At 44.9% G+C, this 16,707-nt stretch overlaps 1 protein-coding gene across 2 annotated transcripts in view; it reads left to right on the forward strand.

Moving 5' to 3' along the window:
• SLC22A3 (solute carrier family 22 member 3) overlaps nt 1-16,707 on the forward strand; it is a 99,478-nt gene that overhangs the window by 26,520 nt on the left and 56,251 nt on the right. For both annotated transcript variants that reach the window (XM_012183210.4, XM_060419313.1), the window contains exons 2-3: nt 13,681-13,784; nt 16,038-16,192. In XM_012183210.4, coding sequence (XP_012038600.3) covers nt 13,681-13,784; nt 16,038-16,192 — 259 coding nt within the window. The remainder of the gene's footprint in view (nt 1-13,680; nt 13,785-16,037; nt 16,193-16,707) is intronic.

Genomic DNA, 16,707 nt, shown 5'->3' on the forward strand with positions numbered 1-16,707 from the left:
AAGACTAGAGATCTCTTCAAGAAAATTAGAGATACCAAAGGCACATTTCATGCAAAGATGGGCTCGATAAAGGACAGAAATCATATGGACCTAACAGAAGCAGAAGATATTAAGAAGAGGTGACAAGAAGACACAGAAGAACTGTACAAAAAAGATCTTCATGACCCAGATAATCACAATAGTGTGATCACTCACCTAGAGCCAGACATCCTGGAATGTGAAATCAAGTGGGCCTTAGAAGGCATCACTACGAACAAAGGTAGAGGAGGTGATGGAATTCCAGTTGAGCTGTTTCAAATCCTGAAAGATGATGCTGTGAAAATGCTGCGCTCAACATGCCAGGAAATTTGGAAAACTCAGCAGTGGCCACAGGACTGGAAAAGGTCAGTTTTCATTCCAATCCCAGAGAAAGGCAATGCCAAACAATGCTCAAACTACCGCACAATTGCACTCATCTCACATGCTAGTAAAGTAATGCTCAAAATTCTCCAAGCCAGGCTTCAGCAATACGTGAACCATGAACTTCCTGATGTTCAAGCTGGTTTTAGAAAAGGCAGAGGAACCAGAGATCAAATTGCCAAAATCCGCTGGATCATGGAAAAAGCAAGAGAGTTCCAGAAAAACATCTATTTCTGCTTTATTGACTATGCCAAAGCCTTTGACTGTGTGGATCACAATAAACTGTGGAAAATTCTGAGAGAGATGGGAATACAGACCACCTGACCTGCCTCTTGAGAAACCTAAATGCAGGTCAGGAAGCAACAGTTAGAATTGTACATGGAACAACAGACTGGTTCCAAATAGGAAAAGGGTATGTCAAGGCTGTATATTGTCACCTTGCTTATTTAACTTCTATGCAGAGTACATCATGAGAAATGCTGGACTGGAAGAAGCACAAGCTGGAATCAAGATTGCCAGGAGAAATATCAATAACCTCAGATATGCAGATGACACCACCCTTTTGGCAGAAAGTGAAGAGGAACTAAAAAGCCTCTAGATGAAAGTGAAAGAGGAGAGTGAAAAAATTGGCTTAAAGCTCAACATTCAGAAAATGAAGATCATGGCATCTGGTCCCATCACTTCATGGCAAATAGATGGAGAAACAGTGTCAGACTTTACTTTTGGGGACTCCAAAATCACTGCAGATGGTGACTGCTGCCATGAAATTAAAAGACGCTTACTCCTTGGAAGGAAAGTTATGACCAACCTAGATAACATATTCAAAAGCAGAGACATTACTTTGCCAACAAAGGTCTGTCTAGTCAAGGCTATGGTTTTCCCAGTGGTCATGTATGGATGTGAAAGTTGGACCATGAGCGCCGAAGAATTGATGCTTTTGAACTGTGGTGTTGGAGAAGGCTCTTGAGAGTCCCTTGGACTGCAAGGAGATCCAACCAGTCCATTCTGAAGGAGATCAGTCCTGAGTGTTCTTTAGAAGGAATGATGCTAAAGCTGAAACTCCAATACTTTGGCCACCTCATGTGAAGAGTTGACTCATTGGAAAAGACTCTGATGTTGGGCGGATTGAGGGCAGGAGGAGAAGGGGACAGCAGAGGATGAGACGGTTGGATGGCATCACCGACTTGATGGACATGAGTTTGGGTGAACTCCGGGAGTTGGTGATGGACAGGGAGGCCCGGCGTGCTGCAATTCATGGGGTCACAAAGAGTCGGACAGGACTGAGCGACTGAACTGAATAGGTTTAATAATTATGATCACGTATACAATAGACTAAATGTAGCCGTTTATAGTGATGGTATGGAAAAGAGATTCACAAACTCACAAATCCCATACAGACTGTGTAAGATAGTAGAAAAACAAAAAGCGAATAAAACAGTAGATGAATACGACCTTGTCTTTTAAAAACACGTGTGTGTGTATATATATGCATGAGCAAGCATAGAAAAATATTCATGATTGAGTGGAATTGCAGGTGACTATGGGAGATAGTGAAGGGCAGGGAATCCTGGTGTCCTGAAGTTCATGGGGTGGCAAAGATTCTGACACAACTTAGCAACTGGACAAAACCAACAATAACTGGTTGTTTTTCTAATTTATATTCATTCACCGTGTTGCTAAAATACAAAATAGTTTCTAAACGTATGGGCAATGATTTTTTTAAAAACAGTCGTTTTATTTTTCAGATCTTTTTTATTTGACAATACAGCATGATAGTGTTGTAGTAAATGAGTTTATCCATTCCAAAACAGGGACCTCTAGTAGGAGAAGTGACAAGTTCCCCTTAGAGACAGAGAAAATTATGACTTTTCTAGAAAATTCAGGCTATGTGGTCACAGTTAAGGTATGTGACCCCTGGAGCTCACTGAAATAGATTTTCATGAAGGATCTGGTAGGTACGGTGTCGCCAATCCAAGGCGGGGGGGGGGGGGTGTTTTATCTAGGTCTTGAAGAAGGAAGGAGTGGGATTTTTATCTGACAGAGAAGAGATGGGAAAATGGTGTTCCAGACGGAGAAAACAGCTGGAAGTACACAAAGGTAAAAATAACTCAAATGGGGGCAAACAGGCCAGTGCAGCCAAGAGTGATGGGTGGTAAGGCTGGAAAATGTGTTGAGGCGCTATGGGAAGAGCTTTGAAAGCTGTAATAAAAAGCCTGCACTTTCTTCTCTAAAAAGTGAGCAGCTATTAAAGATTTTAATCAAAGGAAGGATCATCTCATTTCCAAGGCACTCCTCCCTAATACCACATGTAGGACCTGTTATTATTCTAAGATAGATTATTATTTTAGTGATATCTCGTAAAGACACATGCTGAGCAGACCCATTTTGGGAGGCCTCTGCCTTGAAGCTTGAACATCAAGTATCAGTGTTATGTATGGTTACTATCGGGGCTTCCCAGGTGGCAGAGTGTTAAAAAAAAACCCCTGCCAATGCAGGAGGTGTAGGTTCGATGCCTGGGTCGGGACAATCCGCTGGAGGAGGAAATGGCAACCCACCCCAGTATTCTTGCCTGAAGAATTCCATGGACAGAGGAGCCTAGCGGGCTACAGTCCATGGGATCGCAACAAGTCAAGACATGACTGAGCAGCTGAACACAGGTGAACATGGTTAATATCACAGAACAGGGTATCTGAGAAGTCAACTCATCACCAACACTCAAGGCTGACCTCGGTCTCCAGGACAGACAGTGAAAATGAAGTCGCTCAGTCGTGTCCGACTCTTTGTGACCCGTGGACTGTAGCCCACCAGGCTCCTCCGTCCATGGGGTTCTCCAGGCAAGAATACTGGAGTGGGTTGCCATTTCCTTCTCCAGGGGATCTTCCCAACCCAGGGATTGAACCCAGGTCTCCCGCATTGGACAGACGCTTTAACCTCTGAGCCACCAGGGAAGCGCCTAGTACATACTGGAGTGGGTTGCCATTCCTTTCTCCAGGAGATCTTCCAGATGCAGGGATTGAACCCGCAGCTCTTGCATCTCCTGCATCGGCAGGTGGGTTCTTTACCTCTATTTCCACCTGAGAATTCCTTGAAGACCGCAGACCTGTTGACACCAGAAGGTTGATGATCATGACTCCAGAAATACCAGCTTGTGACCTCACCATCAGTCAATCAGAAGACTGTCCATGAAGGGAATGGCAACCCACTCCAGTATTCTCCAGGACAGAGAATACTGGCACAAATATGAGTCAGATATTGTGTGCCACTTTAAATGAACACTGTTGTAGGAAATTTAGATGAGCATAGTATCTCAGACACTAATAGTTAAAAGTTATCCTGTTACCAAACCAAACTTGAACCGACAATAAAGCCAGTCTATTTGCACAGGGCTGTGGTGAAGGAAAGAGTGATGTCTACTGTAGCTCATGTTCAAAAGATCCAAATCCCCTGATGGCTTTCAGAGAAGGGTCTTTAAAGGCAAGGTGAGGAAGGGGGTGACAGTGTGCATGCCCTGCTCACGGACCTTCTTCTGATTGACTGATGGAGATGTCGTAAGCTGGTATTTCCAGAGTCGTGAGCATCAGCCTTCTGGTGTCGACAGGTCTGCGGTCTTCAAGGGCTTCCCAGGTGGCACTAGGGGTAAAGAACCCACCTGCCGATGCAGGAGATGCAAGAGCTGCGGGTTCGATCCCTGCATCTGGAAGACCCCCTGGAGAGAGGAATGGCAACCCACTGCAGTATTCTTGCCTGGAAAACCCCATGGGCCGAGGAGCCTGGTGGGCTATAGTCCATGGGGTCCCAAAAGAGTTGCACATGACTTAGTGACTGAACAGCAATAACAGAAGGGGAAATTAAATTGAAATGAAGTCGTTTCAGTGGGCCCTGATTCAGATGACTGATGACCTTGTTAGATGGAGATCAGTACACAGACACACAGAGGGGAAGGCCATGTAAAGACCTAGTGAGAAGATGCCTGTCTTCAAGCTAAGAGAGGCCTCAGAAGAAACTAACTCTGTTGATACCTTACTCTCAGACGTCTGGCCTCCAAAATGTAGGAGAATATATTTCTGTTGCCTAAAGCCATACTTTGTCATGACAACCCTACAAACAAATACACTGGCCGTTCTTGGTGGTCTTTAGCTCGTCGACGCATCATTCCAGTCTCTCCTTATGTCTTCCCAAGGTGTGGCCCCTCACTGCAATGTGTTTGTCTGGGTCTCTGACTCCTCTTCTTACAAGGACACCAGTCATTACATTAGAGCCCACCCTGAGCCAGTATGACCTCATCTTAACTAATTACACCTGCTTATGGGAAGAGTTGACTCACTGGGAAAGACTCTGATGCTGGGAGGGATTAGGGGCAGGAGGAGAAGGGGACGACAGAGGATGAGATTGTTGCATGGCATCACCGACTCAATGGATGTTGAGTTTGAGTGAACTCTGGGAGTTGGTGATGGACAGGGAGGCCTGGCATGCTTTGCGATTCATGGGGCTGCAAAGAGTCAGACACAACTGAGCGACTGAACTGAACTAACTGAACTGAAGACCCTATTTCCAAATAGAGTAATTTTCTGAGGTTCCAGATTGACATCACCTGGGTGAAGGCTGGGGGATGTTAGCCAACCCAGCATAGTATGTGAAAATTAACTACCCTCAGCAGGCGTGTAACTTGTATACTTATAACTTCTATGGCTCTCCAGGATTTTCAAACTCACCTGCTTGTTAGACTGGATTCTGATTTAATTGGTCTGGAGTAGAGCTTAGGCTGGTTTTCACTTATTCCCAGTCATTGTAACAAGCAGTCAGTGTTGAAAACTACATTTTAAAACCATTCATTATGGTATTTATTATCATCATCACGAAATTAAAAGACACTGTTCCTTGGAAGAAAAGCTATGACAAACCTAGACAGCATAACAAAAAGCAGAGTCATCACTTTGCCAACAAAGGTCCTTCTAGTCAACACTATGGTTTTTCCAGTAGTCATGCATGGATGTAAGAGTTGGACCATAAAGAAAGCTGAGCACTGAAGAATTGATGCTTTTGAACTGTGGTGTTGGAGAAGACTCTTGAGAGTCCCTTGGACTGCAAGGAGATCCATCCTAAAGGAGATCAGTCCTGGGTGTTCTTTGGAAGGAATGATGCTAAAGCTGAACCTCCAATACTTTAGCCACCTGATGCAAAGAACTGACTCATTGGAAAAGACTCTGATGCTGGGAAAGACTGAGGGCAGGAAGAGAAGGGGACGACAGAGGATGAAATGGTTTGATGGCATCACTGACTCTATGAACATGAATTTGAGCAAACTCCAAGAGATAGTGAAGGACAGGGAAGCCTGGTGTGCTGCAGTCGATGGGATCACAAAGAGTGGGGCACGACTTAGTAAACTGAACAACAACATCATTGTTGTTAGATCGCTAACCATAAGGTAGTCGGGAACATTTTTTGGGTATTTAATGTCTCGAGCATTATACTGAGTACTTTAGATATACTATCTGATAGTGACAGCATCAGTCCAGTTCTCACGCTCATTTTATAGACAGGGACCCAGAGAGGTTAACGACGTTAAGAGGGTTTTCCTGGTGGCTCGGTGGTGGAGAATACACCTGGCAATGCAGGAGCCACAGGTTTGATCCTGGATCCAGGAAGATCCCACATACCACAGAGCAACTAAGCCCACGCACGGCAACTACTGAGCCTGTGCTCTGGACCCCCGGAGCCACAACTCTGAGCTCACGCGCAGCCACTTCTGAGGCCTGCGAGCCCTAGAGCCAGTGCTCCACAACAAAAGAAGCCGCTGCAGGGAGAAGCCTGCCCGCCACAGCTCGAGAGCGGCCCCTGCTCCCCACGACTGGAGGAAAGCCATGCAGCAGCAGAGACCCGGCACCGCCAAAAATAAAAATAAATCAATTTATATTTTTAAAAAAGACATTAAGAGAATTGCCAAGGGACACAAAGTTAGAAGGGGTTTGATCAAGACTCCTGGGCTGACTCCAGAGCCACGGCGCGTCTGTTCTTGAGTCTGTACAGATTCAGAGCCAGTCAGCTTTGTCTTGTCCTCAGATGGTCTCAGTTCTTTAGAGAAATCGTAAACATTTTCGGATGAGTAATTGCTTGTCTTCGCTACAAAGAAATAAAACAGGTTGAACGTCTAAGGTTTGGAGGTGAGTCATGAAGGTCTTAATAAATAATGAGGCGTGACTATTATCCGAGTAAATTAAGCTTTCTCCCTTCTTCCAGTTTCGCAAGCTCGGACAGAAAGCTGTGCATTTAAAGGCCATCTCTCCATGCTATTTCCAAGTTTGTTTGCTTGACTCTATGTGAAAAGTGAATGTTGCTCAGTCATGTCTGACTCTTTGTGACCCCATGGACTACACAGTCCGTGGAATTTTCTAGGCCAGAATACTGGAGTGGGTAGCCTTTCCCTTCTCCAGGGGATCTTCCTGACCCAGGAATCGAACCAGGGTCTCCTGCACTGTAGGCGAATTCTTTACCAGCTGAGTTACTGGGGAAGCTTCTATAAATATGAAAGTGTGACTATTATTGACCTTGGAGAGTGGCTGTAGGACAAGTGACACTCTGTAAACCTGGCATCACACGGCGGTGCCACTTTACACCAGTCATCGCCTGTTCTAGGCGACTGTTGCAGACTCTTGGGTTTCTTGACTCCGGGTCTTGCTCTCCTCTCCCTGTAATCTTGTTCTGTCCTGGGGTTAGGGCTTCCACTCTGGGCCTTTCCATTTGCAACCTTCCAGACTCTTCCTCTATCCTTTAGATCTTTCTCCTCCTTTGTTATGAGCGCTCTTAATGCCTCTGGTTTTCTGAGTAAGAAACTCTGTCCCATTGTCCCCTGCCCCACTGGAGGCATAGACACAGGTGGTCATTCAGCTTTAAGTCTGAGCCTGCCACCCTCTCTCCTGCAGGCAGATATGGACCTCACTGGCACGTGTGCTTTGGTCCCTGTGCCTAGGTTGCCCATCGCCCTGCTCAAACACCCTTCTTTCCCCTTTGTTTCCCTTCTAGATGCAGCTCATTATTGAAGGCTTTGTTTATGTCCCACTTTCTCCATGAATCTGATTGCTCTGGATTCCCACCAGTCATGTCTTTCACTGAAGCCCTCTTGCATTTAGTCAGTCCCATTCAGTTTAAATCTCAATTGCCCTAGGTTTGCTTCCCATAAGCTACCCTGGCTCCTGGTGGCTCAGTGGTAAAGAATCTTCCTGCCAATTCAGGAGACCCAGGTTTGATCCCTGGGTTGGGAAGATCCGCTGGAGAAGGTAATGGCAACCCTCTCTAGTATTCTTGCTGGGAAATCCCATGGACAGAGGAGCCTGGTGGGCTACAGTCCATGGGCTCTCGAAAGAGTCGAACATAACTTAGCGACTAAACAACAGCTCTGAGTCATGTAATAAGCTCCCCATGGAGGCAGAAATGAAGCCTGAGCTGGTATTCCTCCTGGCCTCATCTGTGGGATGCCAACACACCACTGGAAGCTTTAAATACTTATGATCAGTTTCCATACCTGCAGCTCATCATGACGGCTCACACAGATCAGAAAAGCAGGAAAATTTTGGTATACCCCAATAATACCCAAATAATGCTATCAGAACATTTAAAGAAATTTTTATTAAAACTAGGATTAAAAATGACATGCTTTCCCCTCGTGGAGATCCAACCCAAATGATTTTCTTTGTGATTGCAGTGTTTTAAAAATATCTATTTGTTTGGCGGCTCCAGGTCTTAGTTGCATCATATGGAATCCTTGGTCTTTGTGGCAGCATGCAGGATCTTTTTAGTTGCCACGTGCAAGCTCTTATTTGCAGCGTGTGGGATCTAGTTCCCCAACCAGGGGTCAAACCCAGGACTTCTACACTGGGAGTGTGGCGTCTTAACCACAGGATCACCAGGGAAGTCCCTATGATTACAGTATTTTAAACCATTAATAGGCTCTGTGATGGCAGCTTGTTGATCAGAAATGGAATCCATCCATGGCATCAATGTGTGATTGGCTGGTGCTAAATGTAGCCAGAGGCACCCCACACCTGGTGGGCAAACCAAAGGTGTACATGATGTTGATAACACTGATGAAGTTTGTTGGCTGTTGATTTCTAACTGAGAGCTGATGAGGAATGGCTCGATTTACAACACATCCTGAGAAAATCAAAGCAGAGGCACTCGGAGCTTATCATTCAATTTCAGCAACTTCTCTTTCTCCCACAACAATACGGAGAATGAATACTGTGTTTCATGGGCGTGGCTGGAGTCAAATACTGTGATGTCCTCTCAACTTAGACTCTCTTGTGTGAGAATTTGTTCAGCACATCTAGGGAAAAGTCCAGCTCTCCATCCTGTTCATCCTGCTCTAGGCGATGCAGTGGATTTTTCACCTACGTGGAAGGTCCTCAACACGGACTTTTCTAATGTCTGAATCTCAGCCTTATCTGGTTGCCAGACATTGGGCAGGAGAAAGCATGATGTGTTGTGGACAAGTCCAGGCCCTCGCCACCCAAATATTTCAGTTTCTTCCCCAGGGAGTGAGTCTTTGAAACTGATGTTGAGACTTTGAAATACTTGCTTGGTGGAGGATGGAGGGGGCGCTCTTCTCACACTAGGAATAAGGCAGGGGTCACTCCCTGTGGCTTCAGGAGCAGGCAAGCCCCCTCCTCCTGAACTCCTGCCTTTTGCATCCTTGCATTATTTTCACCTTACTTCTTCCCTTTGACCTTTGTGTATTGAAGACATTCTGTTGCCCTGGTTCTGAGGATAATTGAGACATCAAAACTTGAGCGTATAGCTGACAATGACCTGATTCAGCATTTTATCATTGCAACTCAAGTTGACATAATGTCTGTTTGGATTTTAACATCTAGGAAAAGCTAAGAAAAGCACTTGGTTGGAAGCCCTTTGAAATGATCTAATTAAGCTAGAGTTGTGCTTTCTGCAAATGAAATGATGAGATCCTTCCAGAATTCCATAAACAGTTGCTTGAATCCTTATCTGATTGGCTTTCTGCTCGTGCCAAGGGGAGTAATTTTCCTTGTGTAGAGATGAGTTGAAATTTAAATAAAAGTTATTTTAAAGGAAAATTAACAGGATGGGTACAATGGATTTATGAGCATTTAAAAATAATTTAAAATGTGTACAGTTATAAAAAAGGAGATGCTTCACTTGTTCTTGGTAGACTGCCTTAGGACAGACATAAATGTTGGTGTCTTTGATTCAGTTAGTTCTGACAAGAGATGGGTTTTAGGTCTCTCTGGAAACTACAACAAAATTTTAGTACCTTTTTTTCAGGAAAAGGTCCTTAGCCTATAACATTCATTGGGTTCAGTGCCTGCCAACCTCTCTTTAGGCACAAAAACGTCTCAGACCCAGAGCTGTTTGGGCAGCAGACAGCGAGCTCATAACTAATTATGATGCGCCCGCCCCAGGAGACAGGAGTCTGCCTCCCAACTGTGCGAACAAGAGTCAAAACCAAGCCCTTCAGTCTTGTGACTGCAGTGTCTGTTCCCTGCGCTGAAAACCTGTGTGTGTGTGTGTGTGTGTGTGTGTGTGTGTGTGTGTGTACACGTGCACTTTCACGCACAGGCATTTCTTTCCAGGTGTGTAATTTGTTTAAATTAATTTACTTTATGCTGTTGAAGGGTTTCCCTTGTACCTCAGGTGTTAAAGAATCTGCCTGCAGTGCAGGAGACCCCCGGGTTCGATCCCTGGGTGGAAAGATGCCCTGGAGAAGGAAATGGCAACCCACTCCAGTATCCTTGTCTGGAAAATCTCATGGACAGAGAAGCCTGGTGGTCTGCGGTCCATGGGGTCGCAAAGAGTTGGCCATGACCGAGCAACTATTACACACACACACATGCTTTTGAAAGATAGCAGGCTCTCAGTCATAAAAAAAGAAAGAAAGAAAGAAACCAGGTATATAAAGCAGGAAGGGGTTAAAAAAAAAAAAAAAGATGTAGATTTTAGCTGTTTTGGAAAAGCCAGAAAAGCAAGGAGGGGACAGCTCCTGCAGACCCCCTGCCCTGCTCCACAGCATCTCAGAGCCTGGGGGTCCTTTCGCTTCGCCCCCATGGAGCCAGGGAGTGATTAGAAGCGCTGGGCGTGCAGTCACTCAGCTGTGTCTGACTCTTTGCGACCCCATGGGCTGTAGCCCACCAGGCTCCTTTGTCCATGGGAGTCTCCAGGCAAGAATGCTGCAGTGGGTTGCACGCCCTCCTCCAGGGGGTCTAGTACTGCTGGTGGTCCTTGCTACAGTTGGAGGCAGTGCTGCCGCCACTGCCTCCCTCCTCCTGCTCATCCTGCACCAGCGCCCCCTACTGGCAGAACCTAACCGGGCCCTGCTGGCCCGGGATTCTGAGAATGGTAGTTTGCACTCCCCCAACAGAGAATGCTGCAGTCCACCGGCTCGGACACGACTGAGCGACTTCACTTTCGCTTTTCACTTTCATGCATTGGAGAAGGAAATGGCAACCCACTCCAGTGTTCTTGCCTGGAGAATCCCGGGGATGGGGGAGCCTGGTGGGCTGCCGATGGGGTCGCACAGAGTCGGACACAACTGAACCGACTTAGCAGCAGCAGCAGCAGCAACAGAGGATGAGATGGTCGGATCACCAACTCCATGGACACGAGTCTGAGCAGGTCTGGGAGTTGGTGATGGACGGGGAAGCCTGGCATGCTCCAGTCCTTGGGGTCGCAGAGTCGGACACAACTGAGCGACTGAACTGAACTGAACATCTGTAATACAGAGCAGAGCATAGAAGATGCTCCATATGTGATCCAGATGGTATCAGAGTGCTATAGAAATTAAGTTATCATAGCACATTAACCACTTAAACATTTAAATTAATTTTATTGTCGTAGGAAATATGGGAAAAAACTCTTTTTTTGGTAGCTCCTCTTATGGGGGAGTTAAAAATGTCATCAATTTTATATTAAAGAATGTTTTTTGTGTATTTAAAAAGTATTTAGGGGCATCTTAATTCACACAATTCAAAAGGAGCTAAATATGTTCATTAAAAGGCTTACTCTTGCTGGGCCTCACTGGGTCATACTGGAGAAACATTCCTATATATACGGCTAATCCAGGAGTCTGAAGCTCAGCTGGAGGAAGCAGCTTCTACTGTTCAGGAGTTTATATTTGACATTGGCTGATATCAGCATATTTTCTGAGTCAGAACGTTTTCTCTGGCAGTTAAATCTGCTGTTTGATTTCTGAGATTTTACATGCTTTAATTCTAGTTGCATTCTTTACGTGCTTAATTCCAATGAGAAACTATTTCAGATGAATAATCACCTGTAAGTTTACTTAAAATGAAATTGTTGTGCCTTGAAAACCAGCACCTATATTAATGATAAATCCCTTTTAAGTTACAACTACTATGCATATGTGTGTATTTTCTTACTTCTTTGGGGGCCTCCCTGGTGGCTCAGATGGTAAAGAATCCGCCTGCAATGCAGGAGACCCGGGTTCAGTCCCTGGGCTGGGAAGATCCCCTGGAAAAGCGAATGGCACGCCACTCCAATATTCTTGCCTGGAGAATTCCAGGGACAGAGCAGCCTGGCGGGCTATAATCCATGGGGTCGCAAAGAGTCAGACATGAGACTCTTACTTCTTTAGTCTCCATAAATCTTTTCAGTGGCTCTATGAAGTGGGCCAGCTACTACTGCCCTGAGTCTTCTTTTTTCCAGCTTCTTTTCTTTCCAGCCAACTTAACTAGTTTAAGTGGTTAAAGTGTTATGATAACTTAGCTTCTAAAGCACTATGATGCCACCTGGACAACATATTGAACATCTTCTATGCATTGTCTGGTATTTCAGATGTTGGAGGGGTGCAAGCTACAACTCTCAGCTTCCAGCTTCTTCTTTTTAGCTATATTAGTCAACAGGTCATACATTAGCTGTGGGACCAAGACAAGAATTCAGGTTCTATAAATAAATATTGCAGTTTGCTTATGAATCTGTATCTATAAGACCACTCACAATTCTTATCCCAATAACATTAATTTTCGTGTCACACTGCAGTCTCGAGCAGTGCTCTTCATGTTGGGGCAAGCATGCCATTTGCCCCAGGTGTGCAGAGATGGTCAGGTGGTGGGGGGTCTGGAGTCTTCAGAAGGAATCAGCTTTCAGAGCCTCAGCTCACACATGTCCAAAATGGATGTCTGAGGCTATATAGTTGATGAGGATAAAGATCTTTTCTTAATGTCCTTCCCCTACCTCTCTCCCATCTTACTATGATGTACTGACCTGGGGTTTTAAAACCTGTGGGGAACCAGTGGGACAATTTGGAATACTGGTAAGGAAGTAACTAGGAAAGAAAGCAAATGGCCTGAATGATTTTATTGAACACCTTTTTATAGGCCTGGTGGTTTCCATTTCTTGTCTGACAGCAAGACTGTGGGAGTCTCAAATGGTGTGTTGGTTAACAGCAAAGTTAGAAATGATTTTATTGATGGATTGTTCTGTGAATTTTGGCATTAAGAAGGAAGCAATAAGAACCGGGTAACAATCCTGTAACAAAACTCTCTCCCTTCCCATTAATTTATTTATACAGATAAGTTTTCTTGGCATATAAATTTGTAAAAATGAAAAATCAGGAATAGAATTGATGTTGAGCCCTAACTCATTCTAGTAATAAACAACCTTCAACCACAGATTACATGAGCTAGCTGGAAAACCCTGAGCTTTCTTAACCTTATTCTAGAAACGGGGACGTGCATTTCCAACAAAATCTTACTCCTGATAGGACTTGTTTTTCAAGATTCATCTTATCTTACGTGTTTATATCGTGTTCTAAAAGTAACTAGAATGTAACCCAATCAGAAAAGATTCTAATATTTAGAAACATTGTCTCAGGACAAAAGTTAATTAAATGCCAATTTCTATACATAACACAAGATTTTCTATATAAAATGTCAGGATATATCCATGTGTGAATGAAACTAAGAATTCAAAGAGGAAAAAGACTGGGGTCAAATTTTAGACTCTTGCAGAACTTGTTTTCACTGGATGATGGTAGGTGTCACATGGCTACAGTAGTCTACTGAGTACAGTTGGGAGAATGGTTTTAAAATGTCAGCATTTATAGTGTACTGAAAATTAAATCGATGGCAGATAGTGAAACTGATAAAGAAGACAGATATCACTGTAAAAGCACCTATGTGATACACTTAAGAGTTTTTATTTAAGGAGCATGCAAGCAAAAATGTTTAAGGATACAGATCAGGTGTCTTGAGGAGGAGCATTGCCATGGGTCTCTAATGGGTTTCTTTGTCTTCCCAGTTTGACCTCGTGTGTGTCAATGCTTGGATGCTGGATCTCACACAAGCCATCCTGAACCTGGGCTTCCTGGCCGGGGCGTTCACCTTGGGCTATGCAGCGGACAGGTAGGCATGGGTAAGACAGCCACTTCACATCTAGAAGATGACGTGTACCTGCGCAGAGGGAGATGTTTCGTGTTAACTATTAGGAAGCTATGCTTTCTACGTTTGGAAAAGAGTCTTCATGCCCCCACTCATGATGCTGAACAGTCTTCCAGTTGAAAACTTTGCAAAAAGAGTTTTCCAAAAACCATGAAAAGAATTTTATCTCTTATTGAACATCCATCAGTATAAACCAGTTAATGGCAGACACACTTATTCAAGACAGTCATTCTCTGTTCAAAATGTTTCAGACATTATTGTTGGTTATTGTATTCCCGTGTAACTACTCATTTATCTCAATTCTAACTATGAAAATGCTTGTGGTGCTTAGGAGAGAGACAGGAAAGCTCTGGCCCTTGGCCTTATGTGGCTTACTGTCTGACACTTGCTAGCATGTCTGTAGGTAGAATCAGAAGGAGAAAGGGACAGAAAGAAGCCAAAATGGTCACCCCAGCCCAGGAGGGTCTCTTACAGAGCTGCCGACATCAATTAATTAGTGAAGTCCAACAAAACGCCCCAAATCCTGTAGGCAGTTGGTCATTGTCTGAGCAGACCAGGACTTCAAAATGGGTGGAACCTTTGGTTTCTGCTCTTTCCTCTTCTTTTTCTCGAGCTGTCCCCCAGCCCTCCTCAACATGAGATGTCTCCCTAATCCTCTGGGCCTGGTGCTGTTCCCCCTCTCTTATCTGTGTCTTTCCTGCTTTCTGCTTCCAGCCTTTTCGATTCATCTTCCCTTCCTTAATCCTCTCCCATCCCCCACATCACTCTCTCTCCTAGGTGCTGCCATTGAGTTTGATTTATAGGATTTCAGTGTGTATTTCTTTCATTTTGTTGTTTCTCTTTCTAATTTAAACATTAGGTTTTGCTGCTGCGTGTTTCTCGTTTACAGTCAGTAAAGGTATCTTCAAACTACAGTAAATCAGCTACTGGGGGGAGGTGGGCTTTTCCTACTTGCATTCCAGGAGGGGCTGGGCACCTGACCTCAGAGATGACCTGGTGCTCCGGGGAGGAAGACAGAGTCTCGCATATTCCTTTGCCCTGCCTAAGGGCTGACCGTCTTTCAACTCCTTCAATCTCATAGTCTTGAAGGAAAGGACAAGAAACAATGGAGTAGGTCACCTATCTGTAAGGGGCTTCCCAGGTGGCTCAGTGATCAAGAATCTGCCTGCCAATGCAAGAGATGCAGGTTTGATCCCTGTTCAAGATCCCCTGGAGGAGGCAACCCACTCCAGTATTCTTGCTTGGTAAATCCCATGGACAGAGGAGCCTGGTGGGCTATAGTCCATGGAGTTTCAAAGAGTCAGACATGACTTAGTGACTGAGCAAGCAGACATCCAAATTCCTGGCCCATCCTAGGTACCACTTATATTTATGGAAATATTATTCTATATCCAGGGCATTTCTAATCCAAGGTTTGAAAATGGTGCTTAAATGAAAAGCCAGTGCATACACTAACGGCAGATACCTGGATGTTCGAAAGCAGGACTCTAGCTTCCTTTTCCCTGCCTCCCTTTCTGACCTGCAGTGTTCTTGCCTGGGAAATCCCTGGACAGAGGAGCCTGGCGGGCTACCGTCTGCAGGGTCACAAAAGAGTCACACACAACTTAGCAACTAAACAACAACATATCTTTGAGAGGACAGTAGGAAAGGCAGAGAGTGAATTTAAAACCCTAGGTAAACCGAGACCACTTTTATCTCCACTGTGAAGCAAGAAACTGTGTGAATTTGATGGAAATTTCTCCAGAAATTCACCCCAAGTTGCATGACTGGCTTATGGTTGAGCCAAGATAGAAGGCCAGGCCTCTTGGCCGTCATGACCATTTCCGCTTCTTTCTGTGCCTCTCTCTAACTCCACCCACAGAAATGCTAGGAAGCATCCCAGCTGCCACCAGGGAGATCGAATGGGAGAATGCGTTGTGGATGAGGACATGGAGAGATGGAGAAGCTTATCTCTTTTGGAAACTGCAGTCCCAAAGGATGCATTCTGTGCTTTAAATTTCATCATGTCATTTCAGAGGCATATGTTTTTATTTGCCCTGGTTTTGCTATAAAGCAAAACGTAGCACTTTCCGTAATCCTTGACATTGGTGATCAGGAACTTCTAGGGGACAAAAGTTCTGCACTTGAAGTTCTTTTAACATCACTTACAATGACAGTCTTCTCATCGTGTCGGAAAAAACGTTTAAGGTAACCTCTTCCTCTCTGATTCTCAAAAAGGTACGGCCGAATAGTCATTTACTTGCTATCCTGTTTCGGTGTTGGCGTCACTGGTGTCGTGGTGGCGTTTGCTCCCAATTTCCCCGTGTTTGTGATCTTCCGCTTCCTACAAGGCGTGTTTGGAAAGGGGACATGGATGACCTGCTACGTGATCGGTAAGACCTGGCTTCGTCTCCTGGTCTGTTTGAGAATCAGGGTTTGGGGGTGAGAAGGGCCACTGCTCAGCCTTCCTCCAGCAAGTCTGGGGACGCTTCAATCCTACCGCAGTGGTTACTGCTGCAACATAGGAGGGTGAGAGACAAGCCGCTGAGTCTTTAGAAATTAAAATTCCCACCATTGTATTTGGTATATATTATGTATATATTTGAAAACCTAATATGAAATGTCACAAAAAGCTGGGTGAACCACTTTCTGGCACTTTCTGGTCATACTGTTGTCACAGCTTTCTTGCTTTGCTTTCTTTTCTCTTTTTATCATTTATTTTTGGCTGCACTGGGTTTGTGTTGCTGTGCATGGGCCTCTCTCGAGTTGCGGCGCACATCTTCCGTTCATGGTGCTTCTCTTGTTGCAGAGCGTGGGCTGCAGGGAGCTTGGGCTTCAGAAGTTGCAGCACGTGGACTCAGTAGTTACAGCTCATGGGTTGCAGGGCACAGGCTCAGAAGTTGTGGCA

The sequence above is a fragment of the Ovis aries genome, chromosome 8, assembly GCF_016772045.2.
Source record: "Ovis aries strain OAR_USU_Benz2616 breed Rambouillet chromosome 8, ARS-UI_Ramb_v3.0, whole genome shotgun sequence".
NCBI lineage: Eukaryota > Metazoa > Chordata > Mammalia > Artiodactyla > Bovidae > Ovis > Ovis aries.